The sequence below is a fragment of the Thalia democratica genome, chromosome 1 (assembly GCF_965202585.1).
Source record: "Thalia democratica chromosome 1, ktThaDemo2.hap1.1, whole genome shotgun sequence".
Lineage (NCBI taxonomy): Eukaryota > Metazoa > Chordata > Thaliacea > Salpida > Salpidae > Thalia > Thalia democratica.
In genome coordinates this window covers 60,422,493-60,448,742 of record NC_139165.1, presented here as the reverse complement: position 1 = coordinate 60,448,742, position 26,250 = coordinate 60,422,493, and the positions used below count along the sequence as shown (strand labels likewise).

The 26,250-nt window shown below is 26.1% G+C and overlaps 1 protein-coding gene across 3 annotated transcripts in view; it reads left to right on the top strand.

Moving 5' to 3' along the window:
* LOC145832236 (dual specificity tyrosine-phosphorylation-regulated kinase 2-like) overlaps nt 1-14,342 on the top strand; it is a 34,762-nt gene extending 20,420 nt beyond the window's left edge. For 2 of the 3 annotated variants that reach the window (XM_082939572.1, XM_082939560.1), the window contains 3 exons: nt 4,319-4,453; nt 4,928-5,053; nt 11,739-12,814. In XM_082939572.1, coding sequence (XP_082795698.1) covers nt 4,319-4,453; nt 4,928-5,053; nt 11,739-12,470 — 993 coding nt within the window. In that variant the 3' untranslated portion in view covers nt 12,471-12,814. Of the gene's footprint in view, nt 1-4,318; nt 4,454-4,927; nt 5,054-11,738; nt 12,815-14,115 lie in introns of those variants that run through there. The other variant, XM_082939567.1, reaches the window with a different exon arrangement.
* Nucleotides 14,343-26,250: the final 11,908 nt, after the last annotated feature.

Here is a 26,250-nt window from a genome sequence, read left to right as displayed (position 1 = left end):
AACTCTTTTCAGCTACATACAATGGAAGCTTGGTTAATTAAACTGTTTAAGCCTAGTTTATGTAAACAAAAAAAAACTTAGTTTATAGTACTAGACTTTTAAAACTATATTACAATAGTTAATTGAACGACAAAAAAAAGCGCTCGCAAAGTTTGGTCCAAAGACCTGGTGTACGAAAAAACCTTTCGGTTATCGAGTCGTACTCCACGGATACCTTTCAACGTCTTGTCTATGACAAGACGAATTGAACCGTTTTGTTAAACAACTTTATATAGTAGTAGTTGATTTCTTAAGTAAACTTTGTTGTAAACTAGTAGTTATTTAAAAAGAAAACTTAGACTAACTCAATGTATTTTGAACATTAGTAGAACTATTGTTTGTTATTCTTTAGACTACATTTAGTAAATCTTCTCTTTAAGAATTATGTTATACTTTATTTTATAATAAACAAAACTTCTTTCAATTATTTTTGGTATATTCACAATTCCCACTCACTTTTCTTTATTTACAATTATTGTTTTTTAATTCTTTTATTGTTTTTTTTTACTATCTTTGTTACTCCAAACCCTTGGTTGGTAAACGGTTCTCGGATTTTATTGGGTGGGAATTGTGCGGGTGGGTATATGAGCGGGTTTGAATTGAGCGGTTCCCTATTTTTTTTGCATCATATGATACTTAAGCCTCTAGCTATTATTTAAACTTTTTTGTTATTACAGTGTTCATACGCGTCAGGCTTAATCAGTTTTTTGGAAATATTGGCAACATGTCAGTTTTAATCAGTAATGCTTGAAAGTTTGTGAATTTCCGACTAAAATTTGAAAATTAAATTTTTAGATTATGTTAATAAAATGTGAGTTTATTTATAGATAAAAAACTGGTTTAGGTAAAGTTAAGGGTATTTTAGAAAAATGTCAATAATAAAACTTCTTAAAAATTTCCGAGATTTTTAAAGATGTTTGGGAATTAGCCTTATTTATTTTTAATATATTCTTAAATCGTCTGTTTCTTTCTAATACAGCACTTGGTTTTTATAGCCAACAGTCTACCCAAATCTTGTTGAAAGAAAATAGGGTATGGAATTTTGTATAAAGTCAATAGTTGTATTTATTTATAAAAATTAAGTATTAATGTAGCTCTTAGGGTTGTCAGTTAAAGTTTTCAATCTAAATAGAAAATTTCTTAATAAAATAAAAGTTGTTAGACTTAAAATAGGTACATCTCTAAAATGTGGTACCGCTCATAAATTCTTTATACTTTTTATATAAAAGATAAGTATATTTAACTCAAAAATGAGGCAAGTTAAACTCATGTTTGAATTATTTTTCTTGTTATAGCTTGTTAATGTTTAGAAGATATTAAATATAAAGTTTTGATAATGAAAATGAAAAAGCTAACACTAATAAAGTGAATACTAAGTATCCCTTTTTTGGTTGCTTGACAATTAAAGTTTCAAGAAACTCAAGTTTTTATGATAATGTCAATGTCTAATTAAAATTTTGAAATTTAAAAACTAAAATGACTTAAAAGTTTCTATTAATAATATTATATGCCGTTACAACTAATAAACTAACATGCCAAGTTATTTCATCTAGTTGTAAACTCAACTAGGCATCGACTACCAAGGTAAAGGGAAAATGTCAGTATATCGGGAGATTTTAGTTTAAAATTACAAAATTTTGAGTACGTACGCTCTTATTATCACCTTACTGATAACACTATTCATACAATTAGATATACACATTTTATTTTAGTTAATATTTCTATTTTTATTAATCAATGGTAAATAAAATGAGTGGTTTTAAGCAACAGTCAGTGATCCTTAGCCTAAAGTTCAAACTTAATTAACAGAGATCCTTATTAAGCATATCTGTAAACACTCGTGCTGTTAAATAAAAACGACAAAACCATTTTACTCAAACATACTACAAAACTTTATATAAGGTCACCAATTATGTTGTACTTTACCAGAGTTATGTTTCCTATCTGCGTTGAAAATGTAATCAATACTGTATTTGAAAGCTATAAAATGTAATTTATTTTGTATAGGCCTGTAATAAATTTAAGTGTATCTGGAAAGGCATAGTATTTTTTAGTTTTGATAAAAATAATTAACTTACTCAAACTGACTTGTAAAAAGTAATAGCAATTTAAAGAGTAACTAGCCTGATACGTAGTAATTTGTAGAAGTTTTTCATTGCTAATATTGCAGATACTTATAAGAGTTAGTAAATTTTTGTCTGATCTGTAAACTTTTTTAGATTGTTAGTTATAATCAATATTTAGAGTACCATATAGTAAATATTTATTTTCCTCTTAGTTTAGTACTAGTATTTTATATTACAGGGTAGCTTGCTTCTATAACAGGGTTGTTTGAAATATATGAATTTACACATTGACGTAAGTCAGTTCAAAATAGTTTTGTTTGAACTTTTAAGATAGTTAGAGTTAGTTTTATATTTATTTTAGTTTTTGTGCCAAGCTAAGTTAATGAGTAGTTTCTACTTTTTGAGTTCAAATTGTTACTTTTGACCAACTAAGGTTATAGTATTAAGTATTTGTTATTTTTGAAGTATTAAAGGTTAGCTAGCTTTTAAAAATTTAACTTTTTTTATTGTGATAAAGCAGTAAGTTAAGAAATTAATTTAAATTAAGACTGTAACTAAGAACTGTAGCAAGTAATCAGTAGATAAAATTTTAATTTTATCGAATAGAAAAACTTCAGTCAACTTAAAAGACGTACAAAAAATATTTTTTTAAACAGATATTCATCTCTATTCCACACACTCTGTAATGACATGTATTTTAGCAAGTTAAATTAGTTTAATACGTTGCAAATTTTTTTTTTCAAAAAATCCCCTAAATTAAAACTTTTGTAGTTAGCTATAAAAAGATCATTTTATAAATAATATAATTGAAATAAATTCATTAAGTAAAATAAGTTCGAAGTAACTGTTTTAAAAAAGACTTATATATTACAAAATTAAACAATTTAAAAAAATGATAAATTTCATTAGAATTACTTATACTTGCACAAATGTTAACTTACTAAATGAAAATTGTTTTTACTACTTACAGTAAACTTAATATCTTTAAAAATGTTAATATTCAATAAAACGAAAGTATCTGTTTTATTTACAAAAGAAAAAAATCAATCTCTTTAATATACAATACAACAGTGATAACAACACCTCATTGCACATAATTTAAATAAAGTTACACAGAAGTTAAAATAGACCAACTTTATAACTGTTATTACAATTTGTTACAATTTTGTAAACTAGTTTAAAGTATACTTTTTAAATTTAATTCATCTGATTGTATTAGTTTAAAATAAAAATCAAAAACAAAGTTTATTTCTCATAGTTCGCCACCTTTTTCTTCTATGTTTACAAAAATAAAAACTAGCAGTAGTCTTAACATTTATTGTAGCTTAAAAAAAATTGTAAAATTGTTTAACTTTCCTTTAAGCGTGACGTATTTTTGTAAACTTTTGTAGAAAAATCTGCCATAAGGTTATACTACAACGGTGCACTACATTAATTGCGTGCTTTTTGAGTCTAAATTCTTATGAAAATATAAAATTTTTCCTTATGGAGTTTTTTATCAACATCCGAATCAGTATACTGGGTAATTTTCCTAACTTTTCACTAATTGGTATTCAAAATTTAGTTTAACTTTTTGAATACTAGATAAATATAGTTGAAAAAAGGCAAATTAATCAAAAAAATAAACAATTAAGGACATAGATACTACTTTTTTTTTACTTCTTTTCTTTTTTTGGGTGGCACGCATGCGCCATTGTCCCTCCCCACGCTACGCCCCTGATTGTAAATAAATTATTCTTACGCTTTTTTTTTTTTGCCTTTAAAAGTTGTTGTAAGCTTGTTTATCTGACAAATGTTATCCGCAAAAAATTTTTTTTTATAATAGAGTCTAAACTAACTAGGGGTGGGTAACTTCTAAAGTCAGCGAACCAGATGTTTTAGAATTTTTTACATAACAGACCGGGTTAATTAGTAATAGACTTTCTTAGGCTGCCATGTTTTATAATTTTTTTTGCCGTACCATAAAAGTATAACTTTATACAAGTAAATATATATTATTATTTAATTATTTTATTTAAAAACTATTATCAATTTGTTTTGTACAAGTTTTACAATTTAGAAATAAGTCTCGGATCGGATAAGTTTGCTTAATGAAAGTATTTTGCTCACCCCTTAACTGGACTAATCCCAATCGTAGCAAACCTAAAACTTTTCTAAAACTTTTATTCTATAAGTTAGTTGTTGAAATGTTTTATAACTGCAGTAATTTTCAGGAAAACAATATGAACATAATACATATGTTGGAGAGCTTTCAGTTCAGAAATCACATCTGCATGACTTTTGAGCTTTTAAGCATAAACCTTTATGAGCTTATTAAAAAAAACAAGTTTCAAGGCTTTTCATTACAAGTTAGTTAAACAGTTTTTTTAACGAGCATGATTAGTCAAAAATACGAATTTATATAAAATGACTTGATCAAAAGTAATTCTAAAGGTAATAAAACAGGTATATAAATTAAAACAACTAAGTTCACATAACGAATTTTAATATTTTTTAGACTAACTCTTTAACAAAAATATTTTACTTGTTAACCCTTTCACGTTGTATTACTTAAGTTATAAGGTATTAATTTTTGATATGATATAAAAATTTTTCTTTAAAACAAAATTAGCTTCTTGTTTTATTTTCATAAAATTTTTTGATTATTAAATTTCAAAAGCCATAGATATGGCTAGATGTTAAATCTTCTGTTGGTCACAATGTGCCTTATTTAACTACAAGAAATTAAAAAATAAATGCTGTAGTTAAAGTTATTATTTTTAAACCATTTATATTTGTAGTTAAGTTTCTAAAATGTATTTGTTTTTATTTTAACAAAACAGTTAGTTAGAAAATTTGCTTACTCTATTCTGCAATGTATGGATGCTTTGTACAGAAACAGAATAATTCATTGTGACTTAAAACCGGAAAACATCCTTTTAAAACAACAAGGTAGAAGTGGAATAAAGGTAAGATTTAAATAAATAACTTAGTTCGTATTAGCAATTCTTAAAATAACAAGTTAATATAATTTATCTAATAACTGTATCCATAAGCAAACTGCGGCCTGCGGGCCAATTTCGACACTTATGGCCAAAATCTACGGCCCGAAAAGTACATTTAAACTAAAAAAATACCTTTTAAGATAACATAGTATAAAGTTTTTGTAGTAAACTTACAATTAGGCTCCTAGCTTGATGATTACTTTTCAATAGCGCTTTTTTTTTGGTTTAAACAATGTTTTTATATAACTTACTACAATAATTTTAAAACAACTGCGGCACGTAAATGACTATTTTTTTAGGGTGCGGCCTGCGACTTATGAATGGCTGCCGACCCATGGTAAAATGCTACAAACACAAAAAATGTAGTTTTCTGTAAATGTTTCTTGCATTTTTTTTTGTCTCAAACTAGATTTTTAGGAGCTTTAAGCAAATTAAAGCTTTTTATAAGTAATAGAACTTCTTTGCAAGGTTGCCGCTTAGCTAAAAATATTATAATTTTTGGAAAATGGTCAGTAAAAGTCAAGTAAGTTTGATGGTTCTAAAGAAGTACTCTGTAATGTTTTTTCTAATAAGGAAAATTGCTTTATTTTCATATTAAGAAAGGTTAACGTTTTTGTTTACAACTGTTTAAAACATATCACCTTAAAAGAATTCTTGGCTCTGATTACCATAATACTGTTAATTTCCAATGACCAAACCGATGTGAGGGTAAATTTCATTAAGTAATATCTTGTAGTTTTTTCTTATTACTTTAAAAATTAAAATAGCTCAAAACAATGTTTACATGCAAACGCTGTGTAGCTTGAATATATAAATAAATAATAGCAAATACATAATGGGTAAATATTGAACATAAAACACGTAATCTTTAAATAGAATAAAAAAACTTAATGTCACAAAAAATATTCTAAATTTTTCAAAAAAGTCCAACTAGTATGAGTGACCTGAGTAGCCTTGGTGTGACACAAATCTGTTTTAAATTCCAAATTACTGAAATTAAAGTATATTACAGTTTTAATAAATTTTTATTAATTATAAGTGTATTTGTTTTGTATTAAGATTAAAATAATTACTGGAACAAAACTGACCAGTAATTATACAATAAGATATACAATACACACAAATTCAATAAAACTAAATATATTTCGAGCATCTCCTATCCGTAGAGTACAAAGCCAACAAGAGATAATATTTTACAAGCTTATATAGTAACCAAGTAATCATAAAGTAATCAAAAGAGTTATAAAAGACAAAAGCAATTAGTAACAATTAAAATCATTTAAGTTTACTAACATTACAATTAACCTACAGTATAACTATACATTAATATAATAACAGTAACTAACACGCATTTAAAAGTATCACGAAAATAAAGAAACAGTATAATCAAAATCTTTATGCTTACATAAAACAGGTTTCCTTAATAAAATACAAATAGCTTCTAGTTTAATCAAATCGAAAACCTTACTACAAGTTTTAATAATTTTAAATCCATTTAGATTGTAAATGTTTGCACATGTTGAGTTATTTATCAAATGTTCTGCAATGGATGAACGTTTAGATGCATTTAAAACTTAGACCGGTATATCATCCTTCTTTTCTGAAAAGCAAAGATTTTTTACACTCTCTAGGACGTGCTCTTTTATCATTTTCCTTAGATGTCTTGTTGTCAATCCGATATTACTTGCTTTACAACAGAAGCTAAACTGGTAGTTTACCTGAATTTTATTTAAGATGGATATTGGGTCTTTACCACCTGATGTTAATAGTGGTTTTGACGTGAAGACAATCTTTGGGTTTGCTGCATAATAAGTACTTCTTATCAATTGCCTAATTTTTTTTTTTAGTATTTCTGAACTTTTATTAATAAATGAAAATTATAAAGTAACTACACATTTTTCAGGTCCTAATGTCCTCTTTTATCCAAATTTTTCAAAATTAAAATAATAATTTTTACTTTGCTTTTCCTTAAGACAAAGTTTGTTCAAATCTAAAACTTTATATTTCAAATCATAATCATAAAGTAATTCACACTGTTAACAATAGTAGTTGTCTTGACAATAGTAATTTTTTCATTTATTGTTTACATTAGCTTGATTTATACTTAAGTTTGCACTGTGTAAGGAAATATGAAACGTGAAAACTTAAGTTATACGCACATGCTAATGGAAATTTTGCATTGATTTTTTTTCTCCTATACTGAGCTGAGATGTACATTAAATGCGCTTAAGTTTTGACCAAAATGATCATAATCTAAATTGAAGATATATAAGAAAGTTACTTAAAAAGCAAACATATAACTTTTTACATAATTTCTTTTTAGGTGGGGCAACTTCGCCAGTGTCCTACCTCACGAGTCGCCCCTAATTTATAACATGGAGTAATAAAACTATTAAACAATATAGTTGCCCGATTTAAACTTTTATACAAATAGATAACAGCGTCTTCCTTTTTATAGCCATCACAATATTAAATTCTAGTAAAATCTAAATTAAATCAAACATTTTTTTGAGAACTTCAGCGGCAACTATGTATATGTTTAACCACTAAGTTTTTGTTTATACTCCAACAGTATACTTTGGTGAACTATTATCAATAAATATAAATAGTTTCATAAAAAATCTAATTAAAAATTTTACCTTAAGAAAAGTTTAATAACTTGTATAACTTGTCCTTTCTTTACTACAGTATCAGACGTATTTTGTTTAGTACTGGACTTGGTTAATTTCAAAGTTTTGGCTAAAAAAAATAATTAATTAATAAATAAAAATTGTGCAAGGCTATTTAGAGTTATACAAGAACAAAAAATCAAAATTTGTAAACAACTTATAAAAGCTCATGTTATAATAAAGCATGGCGCTCATTCTTCAACTGTTTGTTTTTATTTGTATAATGTCTATGACTTTATGATTGTAATATTAATTTCCCATTCTTAATCAAGCTTTTGCGTTGATAGGTGTCAGATTTGCACGGCTTGAAACTTTGTACAGATAAGTAAAACCCTTAACTTTAATCTCTAAACCTAAACAAAAATATTTATGGTAATATGGAGCAAAACACTTATTTTAAACTAGTGATGTACCGGACCCGGATCCGGATTTTTTTTTCAAATTAGGATCCGGCCGGACCCGGATCCGGACTTTTTTTCAAATTAGAATCCGGCCGGAACCGGACCTGGACTTTTTTTTCAAATTAGGATCCGGCTGGAACCGGATTCGGACTTTTTTTTTCAAATTAGAATCCGGCCAGAACCGGATCCGGACTTTTTTTCATATCAAGATCTGACCGGATCCGGATATTAGACAAAAATAGCAATATCCGGCCGGATACGGATCCAGATAGTGAGTCCGGTACATCACTATTTTAAACATAGTTAGCAGATTTTTACCGCTTTTTCAATTACAAAAAAAAAAATTAATCTTCTGGGTGGTCAAAAAACCTGGAATTTTGTACAAAAATCGTGATAAAACTTTGAATTTTAGATTTTATTAGTTTTATAATAACTTTGATAATAACAAGTATCTATTATTTATTTTTACAGTTTATTATCAACAAAACAATGTTTCACTTCTATATTGTAATATAGGAGACTATCAGTTGTTATAAACAAATCTTATTCAAATAGAATATTATAATATAATAGGAGTGAAACATTGTTTTGTTGATAATAAACTGTAAAAATGAATAATAGTTACTTATTGTTATCAAAGTTTTTAAAGTTAATTAAGTAAAAAAGTTGTATAAAAAGTTGTATACAAGTTTTAATTAGTTAATTATAAATTATTAGTTAAATTATTACTTAAATTAATGAAGCTACTTTTTTACTTGCATTCCCACTGTTTTTAATGTCATTTAGATTTTAGATTAAAAGTGTGAGACTAAGAGCATGAGAAAATAAAGAGCAAAAGCAAAATAAAAGCAGAGCCAAATCAAAGTATCTGATGCAATGTTTTTTTTGCCCAATGTATTTATAGCGGGAACGGGTGAAAATTGCACGAAGACAAAATTGTACGAAAACAATTTTGCACGGAGGGTTATTTTTGCACAAGAGTGAAAAAAAAATAGAAAAAAGAATTTAGGAAAAACAGAAAAAGAGAACTAAAAGATAAATTAATAAAAAAACAAAAATATAAAAAGTTAATGACCGAGGGTAAGGGCTAAGGGTAACAGTGATAGTAATAAAAATAACTAATAAAAATTTTTATAAAAAAAAGAAAAATGAATGAAAAAAAAAATTAAAAAGAAGAAAAAAAAAGTTACCGACCTAGGGTAAGGGTTGGGGGTAAAAGTGATAGAAAAAAAAAGTTCAACCCGTGCAAAAATATCTCCGTGCAAAATTGTCTGCTCGTGCAAAAGTGACCTTTAATGCAAAAGTGTCTTCGTGCAATTTTGTACGCTTGTGCATATTTGACAGCTACCCATAATAAGTATCATTTAGTTAAGTTTAATTATTTTGTTTAATTATGGTTAAGAGTTTGAATTTAGACTGTGATAAAACAATACAAGTTTTTTTTTTTAATTTATATTGTCTAATATCTCTGTGTGGTTATAACACATTTTGCTTTAGTGTTTTTGTTAGTTTTGGTGGTTTAGTACATTTTTTAGCTTTATGTCATCTATACATCATACACTTAAGCTTTGTTGTTTTCTTTTTCATAAATTCTATTAGTTGAGCAAAACACTTTAAATTAACAAAATATACATCATAAGTATATCAAAAATAAAACTAGAAATAATTTTCATGTTTAACAAAAGTTATTTTTCTTTAAAGCAATTAAGACTTTAGAGAGATTACCAGTATTAACAACTTGAATATGCCAGTACATAATTTTAATTACACATTAAAACAAAAATTAAATTTTAGTGTTACTGTATCTATTAAGTAGCTTAAATTTTCCAAAAAAAAATTTTTTATATTAAGATTAATTTACCACTAAAAATGGTCTAAAAAAGATGTAATTTCAAAAACCTGGAAGAAATTTTGAAAACTTGAAAGAAGTTTTAAAATCTTGGACAGTATTTGCAAAAAATATTTGGCCACCCTGAGTCTATTATAGAATCAAATAACTAAAACAGCGACAAGAGACAAATTTCTTTAAAAATATATTCTCCTACAGTTTTTGAGCAATAAATTGTTGTAGTTTATCTTTTTTCGGTAATAAAAAGTAGTATTGTAGAATTATAAAAACATATTTATAAAAATAAATTTAGAAAAAAGTTATTATTTTTTTTTATATATTTTGTCATTAAATTGTAGTTTTTATCTAAAAAATAAAGTTTTAAATCGTGCAAGAAACAGTTCTTGAAATCTAAAGTTTTTTACTTCAAAGACTAAGAAGAAATAAATTTTTAGTGGGTTTTTTAATTTTAAAAATTCCATTAAAGTTTTTACTACACATTTTTGTAAAAGAAAAAAAAAACATTATTATATCTCTATATCAAAATTTAAATAATTTTTGATTTAGAGATACTCATTGTACATTGTTTTAGATAGTAATGTATCTTATCGCTTTTTACTTAAAATTTTTAAATAGGGACGTTGTTAATGTCGTATAAAATCTTGGACTTTCCTACGGATTTTAATATAATCCTTATCTCGAAAATAGCCCATAAGTTTAATTTTTAATGACCAGCAATAAAAAGACCTTCATTGAAAAATGTCACCTCGTTATAATTTGACAATTTTAATGTTTCTTTAGCGTTTTTGAAACTGCATCTAAAGTTTATTTGATAAGTTAAAAGATAATTTTTCAGTCAAAAACTTTATCATATATTTTAATTTTTTTTTTAATGTTTTTGTATATTATAATAATTTTTTGAAATAGGTTTCACATGAATACAAACTTACATATCGTTTAGTTAAGTCAGTCAAAGTCTTCATCAACTAATCGATATTAACACACTATTAAGGGCATAGCGGGGGGTCCACTTTGATTTTTACAAGTTGATTTTATTTTATAGAATTATATCTAAGCTATCAGAAATTTTTAACCGCTTGAAAAAACTCAAAGTTTTTTTTTGAGATATGAGAGATCAAAGTCGGTGACCTCAATAGGTTCCTAATGCAAGGCGCAAACTAAAAACGTGAAAAAACACCATTTCGCTAAAAATCTATCTCCTCCTTCATTTTTTAATCAATCTTCATCAAATTTTTTACAGAAAGTGTGTTATTAAATTAAAAAAAAATAATCTATTTTTTTTGTTTTTTTATCTAAAATTTTTATTTTTAATATTTTTAAAATTCCAACACTCAAATTCTTATAAACTATAAAAGGAACGTTTCCTGAAAGTTTGAGGTCTCTAGCTCAAAAAATGAAGGAGAAAATAGGTTTTTAGTGATTTTTTAAATATCCAAGAAAAATGACCCCGAAAAATTTGCGGTCCATACGCTTGTATCGGAAACTTTTATAAATTACAATATCCCAAAAGTTAAATAAGAATATTTAACTGTATAAAAACTGGCTTGTAGTTTGTACTTTATGCTTTCATATAAGATACAATGTTATTTTTAATAAAAAAAAAATGTCGGAGCTCCCTATGCCATTAAATAATATTTTATTAATTTAAAATTATGAAATTTTATATATCTGTTATATCTAATAGTATTTTTATTAAAAGATTACTTCATACTGAGAAACCTTTTATACAGGTAATCGATTTTGGATCCTCTTGTTACGAACATCAGCGTATTTATACTTATATTCAGTCCCGATTTTATAGAGCTCCTGAGGTAGTGCTCGGTGCTAGATACGGTATGTCTATTGATATGTGGAGCTTCGGGTGTATTCTCGCTGAACTTTTAACCGGTTATCCATTAATGCCGGGTGAAGATGAAGGTGACCAGCTAGCTTGTGCTATTGAGCTAATTGGCATGCCCCCAAGAAGATTATTAGAACATTCAAAGCGTGCAAAAAATTTTTTTACACCTAAGGGCCACCCACGTTATTGCCAAATTAATACCTTGTCCGATGGGACAACTGTTCTTGGTCCCGGAAGATCTAAGAGAGGAAAACTTCGTGCTCCGCCAGGTCACCGAGAGTGGTCTACAGCTCTAAAGGGAAACGATGATCCACTTTTTTTGGATTTTTTGCGGCGATGTCTTGAATGGGATTCATCGCTCCGGATGACACCACCACAAGCCCTTCGTCATGCTTGGTTGCGTAGAAGACTTCACAAGTCTGCCCAGCCCACAACGAGTTCGGCTTCATCAAATAATCGAGGTAACCACCATCAAATAGACAATTTAAAAAAACATACTGGAGTTGATATTAGTAACAGAAACACTTCTACAAAAAGAGGTGGTAAAGAACAAATTAATAGTGTTGTCTCTATGCCAACAACATCCTGCAATCGAACTGTCTTTCCTAAAATTACTGGTTGACGGTTTGCACCGAGTAATATGCAACTTCAAGAAAAAAATATTAAAATGATCTTTACACAAATAATTTAACTAATTTAAATTTTTTCCTTAAAGTTGCTTTAGGTGTTGTAGTGATTTTGTCTGTTGTAGAAATTTCGCTACATTTTACTTATAATGATACTGTTTATTATAATTCATGTGAAAAACAGCGTCCTATTATACCTAAAACTTAGAAGTAAAAACACGTTATTTTCAGAGTTTTCTTATGTTCATAGTAATAGTATTTAAATAAGATTTATTGTAAACTTATATTCAATTTGCAAATTTATTTGATGTTAAAATTTTAATATTTAAGCCATTTTATGCACCGTTTTGAATTTGTTTAAAAAGTATTGGTTATATATGTAAAGTTAAAAGTTTAAGAATATAAAATAGCCTAAATTTTAAAGCTGAACTTAGGATTTATAATACCTCTGTTAGAAATTTGTTATGAGATTGTATAATTGCTTTCATTATTGTTATTATATTTTCTATTTCGATTTTTTGGAGCATGAGCTCATTCTAAACTAAAACATCGAGGTTAGCTTATGTATTGAAAAACTTTATAAATGTAGATGACTATTTTATACAATATAGTTTATATAAAAAACGTTTTCTTTTTTATCGTTAGCATTTATAATTAATAGCAATTCTTAAGTCAGAAGTAGAATGAATTAGTATTTGAGTATTTTCAGTAAGTATAACTGAATTCTTTTATTTTACCACTGTGATTTAGTTCTAAAACTGAAAGTATTTTATTTTATATCTAATATTGTATTTTATATTGTTGAATTAAGTAATAATATGGTTTTGATACAATTAAACTTCTAACTTAATTAATTGTAATTGTATTGTTTTTTTTTTGTATAATACAATAACATATAAGAGTTTGTTGTATCACTTAAAAACAGTTAATCTAATGTTATTATTATATCTTTTTTGATATTTTTTTTGCGCCACCTCTACTTAATAAATTTATCATATGTATTTTTAAAGTATAGAAATCCTACTTATATATAGTATATACATCAATTACCATTCCATGCATAATTCAAAAAGTATAAACTTTTCTTATAAATAGCTATATTAGTAAAGAACAAGCAGTTAGGTAAACAGCTGCGTGTTTAGTCAGTAGTAGCAAATAGCTTCTAATTAGCTATACTATTGAGAAACTGCTTCGAGCTTTTCTCTTCTTAAAACAGTTTTTTATCTACATTTAGTTTTCTATTTAAATTTTTAACGCCAAAGTTAAAGGTTAATTAAGTAGTTGAATATACTTTATTTTTGTTTATTTCTAACTATATAAAATATTCACAAAGTATTACGTCGTATTTATCTAAACGCTTATGTTTTTAGTTTTATGTTATATTATTTACAGTACATTGAATTTTAAATAATATTGTTGAAATTAATAAAAGGAGTTTCATTTAGTTTTTTCAGTATTTAGTTTTTCAAGTTTTAGATTGAAAAAGAAAACTGCTAGACTTCAAATATAAGTTTATATTTACACAGTTTTGAATAAATTTAGGCGTAACTGAACTTTTAGTATATAACTTGTTTAGTGTTTTAGTTTGGTTTTTTGTATAAAAATGTTCAAGTCACAAATCTAGGCTTATGACTTTAACAGGAACAGTCAGAAGGTTTAATCTCGAGCACTGAAAAATGGTAAAAATCATTTAGTTGTGAAGATTAAAGTTGCCAATGCGACATTTATTTCGAAATTATCAGCTAATCCGAAATAAAGAAAAGACGAGCCAAGTTTGCAATCATAAACTGCTTCTCTATTGTTTTATAAAACTAAAACTTTTGACGCTTTTTATTTCGTTTTCAATACAAGTCATAGCTTCTAAGCTTGTTTTAAATAGTTGTATAAAAGTTGTAAAATCTTATTGTTACTTGGTTTGTTTTAGCTAAATAGTTGTATTATTGTTTTAAAAATAGGTAGAGTTATGCTCTTCAAAAAGTTTTGAGATTTTCTTCTTCACTATGTATATGTTGTTTAGGTTAAGCTCAATATCATTTGCTCAAATTAAGTTGATCAATTAGACTTCAACTCATGTATATAAGCATACATGTATATGTTTTTAATTTCCACTTATTTTTTTTTGCACATCTGCTTTTAAGTATTAACCTATACCTTTATATTAAAATATTGGTCGTAGTTGCGAAAATTGTTAAAAGCTTAAGGAGGAAAAAGAGGATATAACAATCTAAAATGTTTCTGCCCAAGATTTCGTTTGCTGGTAGATATCTTACTATTAATATGAGATGCACTTAATCATTATTATTTAATTTATACGTAGTGTTTTATCACACGTATTAAAAAAATTGGGATCATTCTAAAACGGGTTAATGGTAGTAAAATAAAATCAACTTAATCTATAGTTCAGAAGTAAGTGTACTAAATTGAAGTGATAAATTTTTAAGTTAATAATTTTGTTATAGTATTATTGTACTTGTTTTATAATAATTAAAAATATCAGTACAAATTGAATTGATATGTTAACAGTCTTACTTTTTAGTTATTTTTCTAGTCAATAAAAAAAAAACAATTTTTTTTTTACAATTATTGTTAATGTTAAGTATTGGAACAAACTGCATGTGTGAATTAAAACCTGCTGCAAAAAAAAAACTTTGCTGACTTTTTATGCGAAGAAAACAAAAAAAGTAAAGGCTTTTCTGTGAGTTGAATAAAGACCTTTAATTATAGTTGAAAGATAACAAATTAACAAATAATATTAGAGATAGATAGTGAAGGTGAAAATAAAACTATGTACTAAGTTAAAATTATTGGGTGCCCGACTATTCAAATTTGGACAATTAAAAAATTTTTAAAGGGCTACAACTCAAAAAGTAATGTATATTTCAAAAATATTGGTTTTATTAATATTTACAAGTATTTTGCAAAAAAAATACGATATGACTAAAACAAGTTTTAAAATATAGTAACTTTCGATTATCTTAAAAAATATTGAAAGAATTGTAAATAAAAAAAGGTCTTGTAAATAATAATAAGACCTATAAAATAATAACAAATCTAAACGGTATTCTTCCTTTATCAAACTAACACATGTTACTTCGACGGAACTCTGTAAAAGATAGAAATATGGCAAACTAATAGAACTGAATCACATTCATGCAACTAAGTAAATAATAGTAAAAAAATATATTATGACGTACTTATTCAAAACTGTATAAAACCAAATTTATAAAGCCTAGAACACGGGTCGGCAACACGTGGCCCGCAGGCCAACTGTGGCCCTTAAAGAGTAAATCTGCAACTCGCGAACATATTATTAGCCTGTGAAAGGTAATTCTGTGGCCGGCGAGCACGATGATCTGGCACACTAAAAATCGTATTAAAAATAGATTTTTTTGCTTAAAGTTCTGTATTTTGACTTATTCCATTTTAAGAACAAATGAAAAATATTTTACTAATTTCCTGTTTAAACTTAGTAAATATAATTTAAGTTTTATATAATTAATATATAATTACGTCATAATATACTTTTTTAAACTTTTTATATGCAGGAAAATTTTGAATTAATTCAGTTCTATTGCCTACTGAAGAAGAAATTTTGAAAGTACTTTAGGCCAGTGCTTCTGAAGCTTTTTCTAGTGGCGGAACCCTTTTCCAAAGTTCAACTTTTCCACGGAACCCCTAATTTAAATTTTTTAATGAAATTTTTTTAATTTTGAAAAGCTTTGCGGAACCCCTGAGAGGCGTCGCGGAATCCCATTTCAGAAGCACTGCTTTAGGCAATATAACGAGTAATTATAAATTTATAGATTTTTTTGTAAAAAAAAAAAAATTTATTTAAAACGATTTTGATAAATACAAAAGAACAACACACAACCAAGGGAAGATTTAAGATACTTAAAACTATAATATTCTTACTGTTTAAACTTAAAAAGTTAAAAAGACAGGTTGTCTATTTGTAACTATTTCTTAACAGTAGAAAAATCAGATTTTTTTTTCTACATCTGCAGGTGTTAACTACAAAAAACTATGGAATACTATTCTATATTGGGTTCTTCTTGGATTTTGCATGATATAAATTAAATACATAATGAATAATTTTTGCTAATGTACATTTTAGTAGTTTTCAATGTAAACTTAAGCTTTGCACATTAGTTAAGTAAAAAGTAGTTCTAATCACACTTAGTATTTTGTAGAACAACTAATTAATGTATAAACTTTCATAAAATAATTTTTTATTGGACTTCCCTTTTGAAGCTAAGTGATGTTTAGGTAGTTAAATTACGAAGCATAAAAATATTAGTTCATTAGACATATAGTGAATTCATTAAGACAAAATTCGCAACTTTGCCTTTTAATATAAGCAAAATATGCATATTTAAAACTCAGACTGATTAAAACTGCGGCCCGTGAAGATGTTTCAATTTAGAAATTTGGCCTGCGAGTACTTCCAGCCTGCCGACCCCTGGCCTAGAAAATTTTTTACATTATAATGATATTTTTGTATGTAAAAGTGAATCCCAATGAAATGAATATAAAAACATACACTTTTCTGATATTAGCCTTAAATTAAAAAATATCTTAGTAAGTAACTGCTTGATGTAATTTATTGTTGATAAATAGTTACTTTTATGGATGAAATAAAGATAAAAAACTTTTACCAAACAATACTTAAAGTAATTATAAAAACCTATATTAATAAGAAACTGTACTTGCTTGTAATAAGTTGACCCATTTTATTACAAGCAAGTATAAACATAAATAAAACAATACTGCCTTTTTATAGATAACGGCAAACTTATATAACTAATAATTTTACAATAACCAATTATTTATTAAGATAGTTTTACTAAGAATAATTTTTGTTTCAGAAAAGTTTTCAATCGTTTGTTTACTTGATAAAATGTTTACTAAAAAAACAATAATTTAGGAAAAATAAATCTTGTTTAAACAATTTACAGTAGACTACCGCTTAAGTACGCACTTTTTTTGGTACGCACCCCGCCTTAAGTACGCACTTATCCAGAAAGAAGGTTCCAGGTAGAATGGCCAACCTGCTGAGTTAGCATGAGACTTTCACAACTTTTAAACTAGGGTGAGTAATCCTAAGTGGCCTAAGATTGTGACAGTCCTGTTGTTGGACATTTATGTGAAATTATACTTATTTCACTTCAATTGTCCATATGTCGATGCATGCATTAGAATAAATTTTAAAACTTTTTAAATTAATTTTTTTTTTTAAAGACAAGTTTCATATGAATAATAACAACAGTTCTCTAATTTATATTTTAAATTCTACTCGATATTTTTTGATTGACAAAGGCAAAATAAATACAATTTTGTATTCATTAATTGCCGTGTGCAAAAACAGGTGAGTATGTAAGCTGGCTATTAAAACCGTGCCGAGACACCTGAAGATTCCAACATGCATATACCAACATGCCGAAACACTTGCAGCTTCCAACATGCAACGAGACACCTGCAATTGTCAACATGTCAAGCCACCTGCAACTGTTAACAAGTCAAGCCACCTGCAACTGTCAACATTTCAAGCCACCTGCAAAAGAGAGAGTAAAAATGTATATAAACGATGAAGCACATCTACAATTAGGTTATTATACCTCAACTACCCTACGGAGCGGACCTAGGCCGCTTCAACAGGGCGACTCTCCCTTCGTGGAAGTAGTTGCAGCTTTTTACGTGAGACTTCGAGGCCGGAGACGTGAATGGCAGTACGATACAAAATAGTTGGCTTGGGACTGCGCGGCCGCAGAGGTTAACTAGAGAACGATATAAAACAGCTTACGTGAGACTTCGAGGCCGAAGACGTAAGCTGTGGTACGATGACGATGTGAAACAATTTTGATAGGATTTCTACGTTCATAAATATTGTATTTTCCACCTTTATCGATATTGAAGTTCGTATAAGATTAATGTGTAGAAAACTTAAGCGTTGCGCACCATTTTGAATCGTTTATTTGTGAAGACAATAAATTGTACATAGTTTTTGTTGTTTATTTTATAACTAAATTAAGTTGCTATACCTATTTATACCCGATAAAGATAGAGATATTTTAATATCACTTTATTTTACATATAAATAAATAAGGTATACAATACTGTTGTTAATAAAATAAACTAAATACTTATGTAGTGGTTGCAGAAAAGTGAAATGATAATGATATTTGAGCTGTAATGTTATAAAATAAATAAATCTAGATGAAAAAGTTAAAAAAACCTACATATACAACATAGTTAAGTCATAATTTAATTTAAATGTACACATATTGATGTTTTGAAAATGTTTGGTAAACACAATGTAGTTTAGCACTTGAAACAAAATATCAAAAATATGGCTTGATATTCTTTTTTATATCATTGACTGACATTGACTTGCTATATTAAATGTATGTATTAATTATGTAGAAACTTTTTAAAGAAAATATAAACCATTTAAAATCTATTAAAAAATTTTGCAGATTAGCATTATGTATTAATGTTATTTAAAATAAAAAGACTTGTTTATTTGGCTTAATTATTTGGTGGCTAGTTGTAAGAAAGAAAACAAACAATTAAATTTTATTTTATATTATGTCGTCAAAAAGTACGCACTACCCGTGCTAAGTACGCCTTTTTTTGTCGGGTTCAATTTGCGTACTTAAGCGGTAGTCTACTGTAATTTAACTCTTTATTTAATTTATTTAAACTTAGGTTTTGTTTCAAAAACGTTATTTTTATTTATCGATAATACTATTTCTTTAAGATAAGAAATTGTAAGATACAATTTATTATTAATATAGGTTTTTATAATTACTTTAAGTGTAGTTTAGTAAAAGTTTTTTATGTATAATCATCGATAACAGTAACTATTTATCAACAATAACTTACATCGAACAGTTCCTTACTAAGATATTTTTTTAATTTAAGGTTTATATCGGAAAAGTGTTTGTTTTTATACTAATTTTGATTTACTTTTACATACAAAAATATCATTATAATGAAAAAATCTTCCAGGCTTTACAAATTTGGTTTTATACACAGTTTTTAATTACTACGTCATAATATATTTTTCACTATTATATACTTAGTTGCATGAATATCTTTCAGTTTTATTAGTTTATAATAAGTACACTAAAGACGGACTTTTGTTTGAAAGCGTTTTGAACTAATCTAGTATGCAATAAGTTTGTAGATTTTTCAAACCATCGTTTGTTTTTTTATAAAAAATATCTTATCATTGAAACAAAAATTTACAAAAAATATTGATAAAAGTAAAGAATATTATAATTGAGGTTTATTTAGTACTAGACACTTTTAAAAACATGTCTGTTAGTGTAGCTTGTCATTTGGGTTTAGCAGACCCTTTTTTTTGGCTCGCTAGTCTTATTTCAAAATATTTGGAAACATTTTAAAAGCTGATTGTAGCTTTCCATAGTTGTTACCAGCAGCTATTTGCGTTTCTGCTGAATACAGCTTTCCTTTTAGAATGACAGACTTTGTGTTAAGCTATCAAGAATATTGGTATCCTGTAAACTTTGGCTGTTTACACAAACATCCATTAGCTAATCTTCATCTAACGTATAATACTCTTTTCTTTATTTATAGATCATACTACTTAAAAAAATTAATCACACAGTTTAATAAAATATGATCAATGTTTTAATAGATTTTTATTTATCTGAAATTAGTAACTTATTATATGTATTATGTAAAATTTAAAGGTACAAGGAAATTAATTTAAAAACTTTGTGGGTGTAATAAAGATGTACATACATAAAAAATGACATGTAAATGCATATATTAAATACATAAACTAAACAAATATCCAAAACTTCTAAAATGCTCTGAAAAAACATGTTTTGTTTATAAGGTTAAAGTTTTTGCTTTAGGGAATTTTGTTTTAGTAGTCGTTAGTAAACTTTAGTGGCTTTTAACATGTTTGTATTAGTCTTAACGTAAGTAATTAAAGACATAAATTTCAAAGGTACGCACTTTTGCGGTGTGTTTAAAGTGCGTACCTAGGTGACAGGTTACTTAAACTCTATTAGCTCAATTTAATTACAATTTACCGACTATTTTTTTGAACCTTATTTATAATTTTAATATGTTTTTAAACATAGTAAAGTGACGTAATTATTATCCAAAAAATTCAAACTTAATTATAGCTTAGTTTTCTGCTTAGTTTAATTTTCTAGACTTGAATTTTTATTTTGTAAATTACTTTTATTTTGTAATTTAGATTTATTCATTAATTAAGTTAGACAGTTTTGTAATAATCTTAATTTACATAGCTTTAAACACCTTAAAACGTATCTAGATGATAAATATATAGCATCTAGTATTATTTTAACTTAAATTTATTAACTAACTTTATGAATTTATTAATTAATACTTAAGGATTTACGCCTTTTTTTCTAAATCTATAACAGTCGGATTATATAACATACTATAGTTTATTGAACCAAAAAAAAAAGCTCAAAATGTTTAGTTCTAGGACCTGCTGCACGAGGAACCTTTCGGTTATCGAGTCGTACACCACGGAGACCTTTTAATGTCTTGATCTGGACATATATTTATCTTTTAATAATTATATTTCTATTGTAGCTTCGTTTATTTTTAGTAAATACACATATTCACCTACTTTAGCTTCTATTCTTTACTTACAGCATCTATTTTTTAAGGAGCTGCGTTGAAGTGTGTTCAATTGTTAACACATAGAAACATATATTAGTTCAATAAAAATAAGTACTGTGAAAACTTGCTTTTATTACATACAATTATTAAGTATAAGCTAAAATTGTTATAGATTAATAAATAATAATAATTACAATAAATGTTAATTACCACAGTGTATAGTTGAGTAAACTAATAAATGTATATATTACTTAATAAAACTAAAAATTCTTATTACATAGTTAAACTTTACAAAATATTTAAAGCTACATAAGTAAGGAGTAATATGAGACAGTTCTATAATTAACAAAAATTGTAGTTAAACTGCATTAAGAGTAAAATACAAACTACACAAACGTTAAAGGTTTCCAAAAGTAACTAAACAATAAAATAATCGTTAAGTAATATATTTTTTGAATAACACTTACGTTTTAATATTATGCCCAATAATTACTTACAATTAAAGGTAGATGTAAACCGCTGTACTTTTAAACTACGTATTAAAAACTTTTAAAAGGTTATACTCTAAACCAGGGTTTCCCAATGTGGGCGATATCGCCCCCCTGGGGGCGATTTTAGTAAGTCGAGGGGCGATAATTAGTAAGGGGGCGAAAAGGGGGCGATTTTGAAATTTTGGGCTGTCATAATTTCTTTTTTTTTTAAATTGCTTTTTTACTAATTTTAGCTTGCTATTAAATATTTGACCTTGAGGTAAAACTTAAACGAAAAAAGTTTATTTTATTTATATAAAATATAGAGACAAAAATCAAGTGCTTATGACTCCTACTTTCAAGTAAATTACATATTTTCATTCATATATTTTCTTATTTAACAATTACATAGATCATAGACGATCGGAATCCCTCTCACCATTTTATAACCTGACATATATGTTATTTGGGATGATAAATCGTTCATAAAAATCTATTTTATATATTATTAAGTTTCTAGGTGAATTGGCAACCCTGTATAGTTTTATTTCTTATTCTAACTTAGTGACTTTTCAAAAAACAATTGGAAATATAATGAGGTGATAGTTATATCACCTCATGATATTTCCAATTGTATTTTGAAAAGTGATTGACCTTGAACTAAAAGCGAATTTTTCCAAAGAACGAAATAAAAGCTTTTGGACTCAACAAAAAATAAGCCAAAAGTATCCAATCATTTGAGAGGAATATAGATTGTTGTTTATAGTTTTTCCTTCTAGCTATGTTGTTGAGAAAGCTTTCAGATCAGTTATCAATATCTTGAGCAAAAGATCTAATCTAGATATTTGTAAATGAGATTTTTTTACTTATTAAGAATCAGATTAGAAAAACTTGTAAGCAGTCATGAACCTCATCCTTCACATTATATTAGACTTCAGTAGCAGACATAATTTTATGATTTTTTTTTTGTTTTATTTAATCTTTTAAAATACTTTTTATTTTTTGTTATTATTATTGTATTTAAGTAGTCTTTCTATAATAAAATTTTATTAAGTTATTTATTCTACAACAGGTTTGCATAATGCCTAATAAATATTAATTACGGTAGACTTTCTCTTGAGTTCGCACTTTTTACCCCAAAAAAAAAAGAAAATTTATATTTTCTTAATTTTAACTTAAATAAAGTCTATTACTAACTAAGTATTAATAAAACAAAAATTACATAAGATTTAGTATCTTACATAGATCTATTTTAAATAAATGTTTGTTTTATGTTATAGTTGATTTTATGTTTATGCATAACGTTACTGCATATAACATATTTAAATTTATCATTTTGTAAAAAAAAGATAATAATTTTTGAGTTTGCATTTTTGATTTCGTTCAAAGTGCCAACTCAAGCGGAAGTCTACTGTATTATTAAATCATTTATGTTTTAAATCTGATATTAGTTTTATTTGACCTGGTTAATTTTGTAGTTTATATTTGTCGTTTTACATTACATTAAAAGTTTTTATAGCATAGTGATTAAAGTGCTTGTTTGAAAGAAATTTATTTAAAATATTTTTGTTATTACTTGTTTAATCTGTATAAATAAATAATTCTTGATAACAATTAAAGTTTTTATTTTAAGTTTTTTTTTTGGTTTTAAAAGAGTATAGATTTGAGGTCTCTATTAGAAATTACTTCAAATTTTTCATTTAAAAGATTCTTAAACTCAATTTTATTTTCTAACTTGATTTATTATTGTTAAAAAACCAATACATTAAGGAATTTTAAACTATTAATACAAATGTTTTTTGTTTTATCTTAATTTTTAATATATTAGCAATTAGAATGTGTTGTTTATTTTAATAGTTCAAAACTAGCTTTCAGTTTTTCACTATTTTATTCTGGTAAATTATTATAGGCTAATAAATAGAGAAAAAATAAATATAAAACAGTATTTAATAAGCCATTAAAAGGAAATAAAATTTACAGCTACAAAACAATATTTTAAGCTAATTAAAAGAATTTTTTAATCGATTACTTTCTGTTTACAGAATTAACTGTAAAACTTTTGATTTTTTTTTTGAAATTAAATTTAAAAAAAAGAAAAAGTTAAAATTAAGGTTTAGTTTCCTAAAGGTTATTCTAAGTCAAATACTATTTAATGGTATACTATTACAAAACATGTAGTTTAAAAAGTTTAAAATTAAGTTTTTGACTTTACAACTAACTTGCTTATAGTATATCTTAGCATTGAAATTTGAAAACTTTTACTTTACTTCATTAACTGAAGCTGTTGATGAAACCACTTTTCATGTGAGATAATCAACCAGTCGGTCAAACTTCCTCAAACTAGATCAGAAATTATGTTTTGTTATTTATTTTATTATGTGTAAAATAAACTGTTCATTTTTTTATAGTTTCTTAATCTCTGGTATAGTAATTTTAGAATATGCCTATTTATAAAATAATTTTAGTACTTTGTGCGGCTTAAACAAGTTACTTAGTATTAACTTCTAAATGTCCGAAATTTGTTATATTAGAGATTATTATAATGTCAGGTTTAAATTAAGATTTCAGATGGGTAACGTACGGTTAAGATCCAGTCAAATATCGACATGCTAAGTAACTTGGATACTAATTGTGCAAAAGAAAGAAAGTTTTGTTTTTTGATACTAAATATTTTGAAACACACTATCAATTTGGTTTTCAGTTCACAATAGTATTTCCTAGATCACATTAATACTAAATCATTTTATTACAATTTTGCTCGAATTTTTTAATTTTCTTATATGTTATTTTTTTAAATTATGCAGCCCGCAATTACATTTTTAAACGAGCTGAAACTAGAAAAGATTTTTTAGTAAATATGAACTGCTGACTACAAAAGTTGTCCACCACTACTCTAAAAGTTTCATTAGTTTCAAAACAGTTCATATCTAAACACGATTATTTAAAGATTACACAAGGCTTTTTAATAATTAAGTATTTTAATACACTTAACTGGGCTTATAAGAAAACAAATGTAGTTTATTTTCTCAAGCGCTGTAAACTACTGTGAACACAGCTCAAAAGTGCGTGCATAAGAAGTACCAGACTAAATTACTTTTCGAACACAACTTTTTCGGCTCAAAAGTTTCTACTCAAGAGAAAAACTACTTTGTAAAATCGTGGAAGGCGATTATTTTTCGAAGTTCTGGAAAGGGGGCGATTTAGAAAATAAGTTTGGGAAACCCTGCTCTAAACAAAGACTCTACGGCTTATCTGATTGTAAAGTTACGAGACAACTATGAGTTAATGTAAGCCTGCAGCAGTGGTGTAGCGTTTGTTTTAAGGTAATAAAAAACTTATTCTAAGTACTAAAACTAAAATAATTTTACTATACAAAAAAGACTAGTTTACTGTTCAAAAAAAATACTTATTTATTTCAAAATTAAGCATTTTTTAAACAACAAAATTAAAGTTTTTTTTTTATAAAATTCAATTACAGTTTTCTGTACTTGGAAAAATGTAAAGTAACCAACATAAAATTAATACTTAACTTTTTATTAATAAACAACAACTTTTATATTAAAATGAAACGTTTTGAAAGTAACTAGGAAAACATTAACAAAGTTATTAATATCTAATAAAAAAAAAAGGTAAAAAACATTTTTTGATAAATAGCAAAATAAAAATATAAAGTTTAGTCAGGCTTAGCAAAAAAATGTAAAACAAACTACAGGTAATAACAAAATATAAAAACAAAAAATATTTATCTAAAACATATAATAAATTCAAAAATTCCTAACTATTTTCATTTTTAAATTTGAGCTTTTTTTTTAGATTTGCAACGTTCCATACAATATTACGTTGCATATTTATTTTAGTAAAAATCTAAAAAATAATCAAAACAAGTTTTTACTTATTTTTTAAAATATTATATAGCTCATTTTACAAAATAAAACATAACAATTAAATTTAAAGACATCAGGATTGTCTTGCCACTCTTTGAGTCAAAAAAATGTCCTGAGTTAGTTTAAAAATGTCCTGAGTCGTCATTAGAATTTTAAATTCCTTTACAGAAAAAAAAATAATTAAAAGTTGAGCTCTTTAACAAACTTGGTTAGACAACAACATAAAATGCAACTAAACTAACTAAATCTCATTCATAATCTATAAAAAAAAACTTTACTGAAAGCTTGTAAAAAATATTAAAAGTTTTTTCATAAAAAAAATAAAACATTCTGAGTTATCCTGAGCTCTACTTAGTCATACTAAAGTTCTCATAAACTTCATAAAATCTGGAGTTATTCTGAGTTTGTGGAAACAGTTTACTAGAAGTTTCTGATACAAAAAAAAATGTTTAATGAAAAATTTTAAAAGATTAATTTTTTTCAAGTTTTTGAAAGTTTACAAAATATATATAACTTTTCCCATATCTTAAAATCAGTTTATCTAGGATCTTTTGGGAATAACATTTTTTAATCATTACAAATAGTAGTAGAAAATAGACTTTTCAAAATACCATTTTTAAATGTAGTTTGAAATTAAATAAATTTAAATTAGAAATTAATCATTTTTGTCTTTTAAATTAAAAATTATTTGAAAAAGGTCTGTTTCTAAAAGTTGCTTTAAATTTATTTACAATGTGACAGAACAAATTTTAAAATAACTTGCTACAAAAATTGATAATTTTTTAACTCTTTGG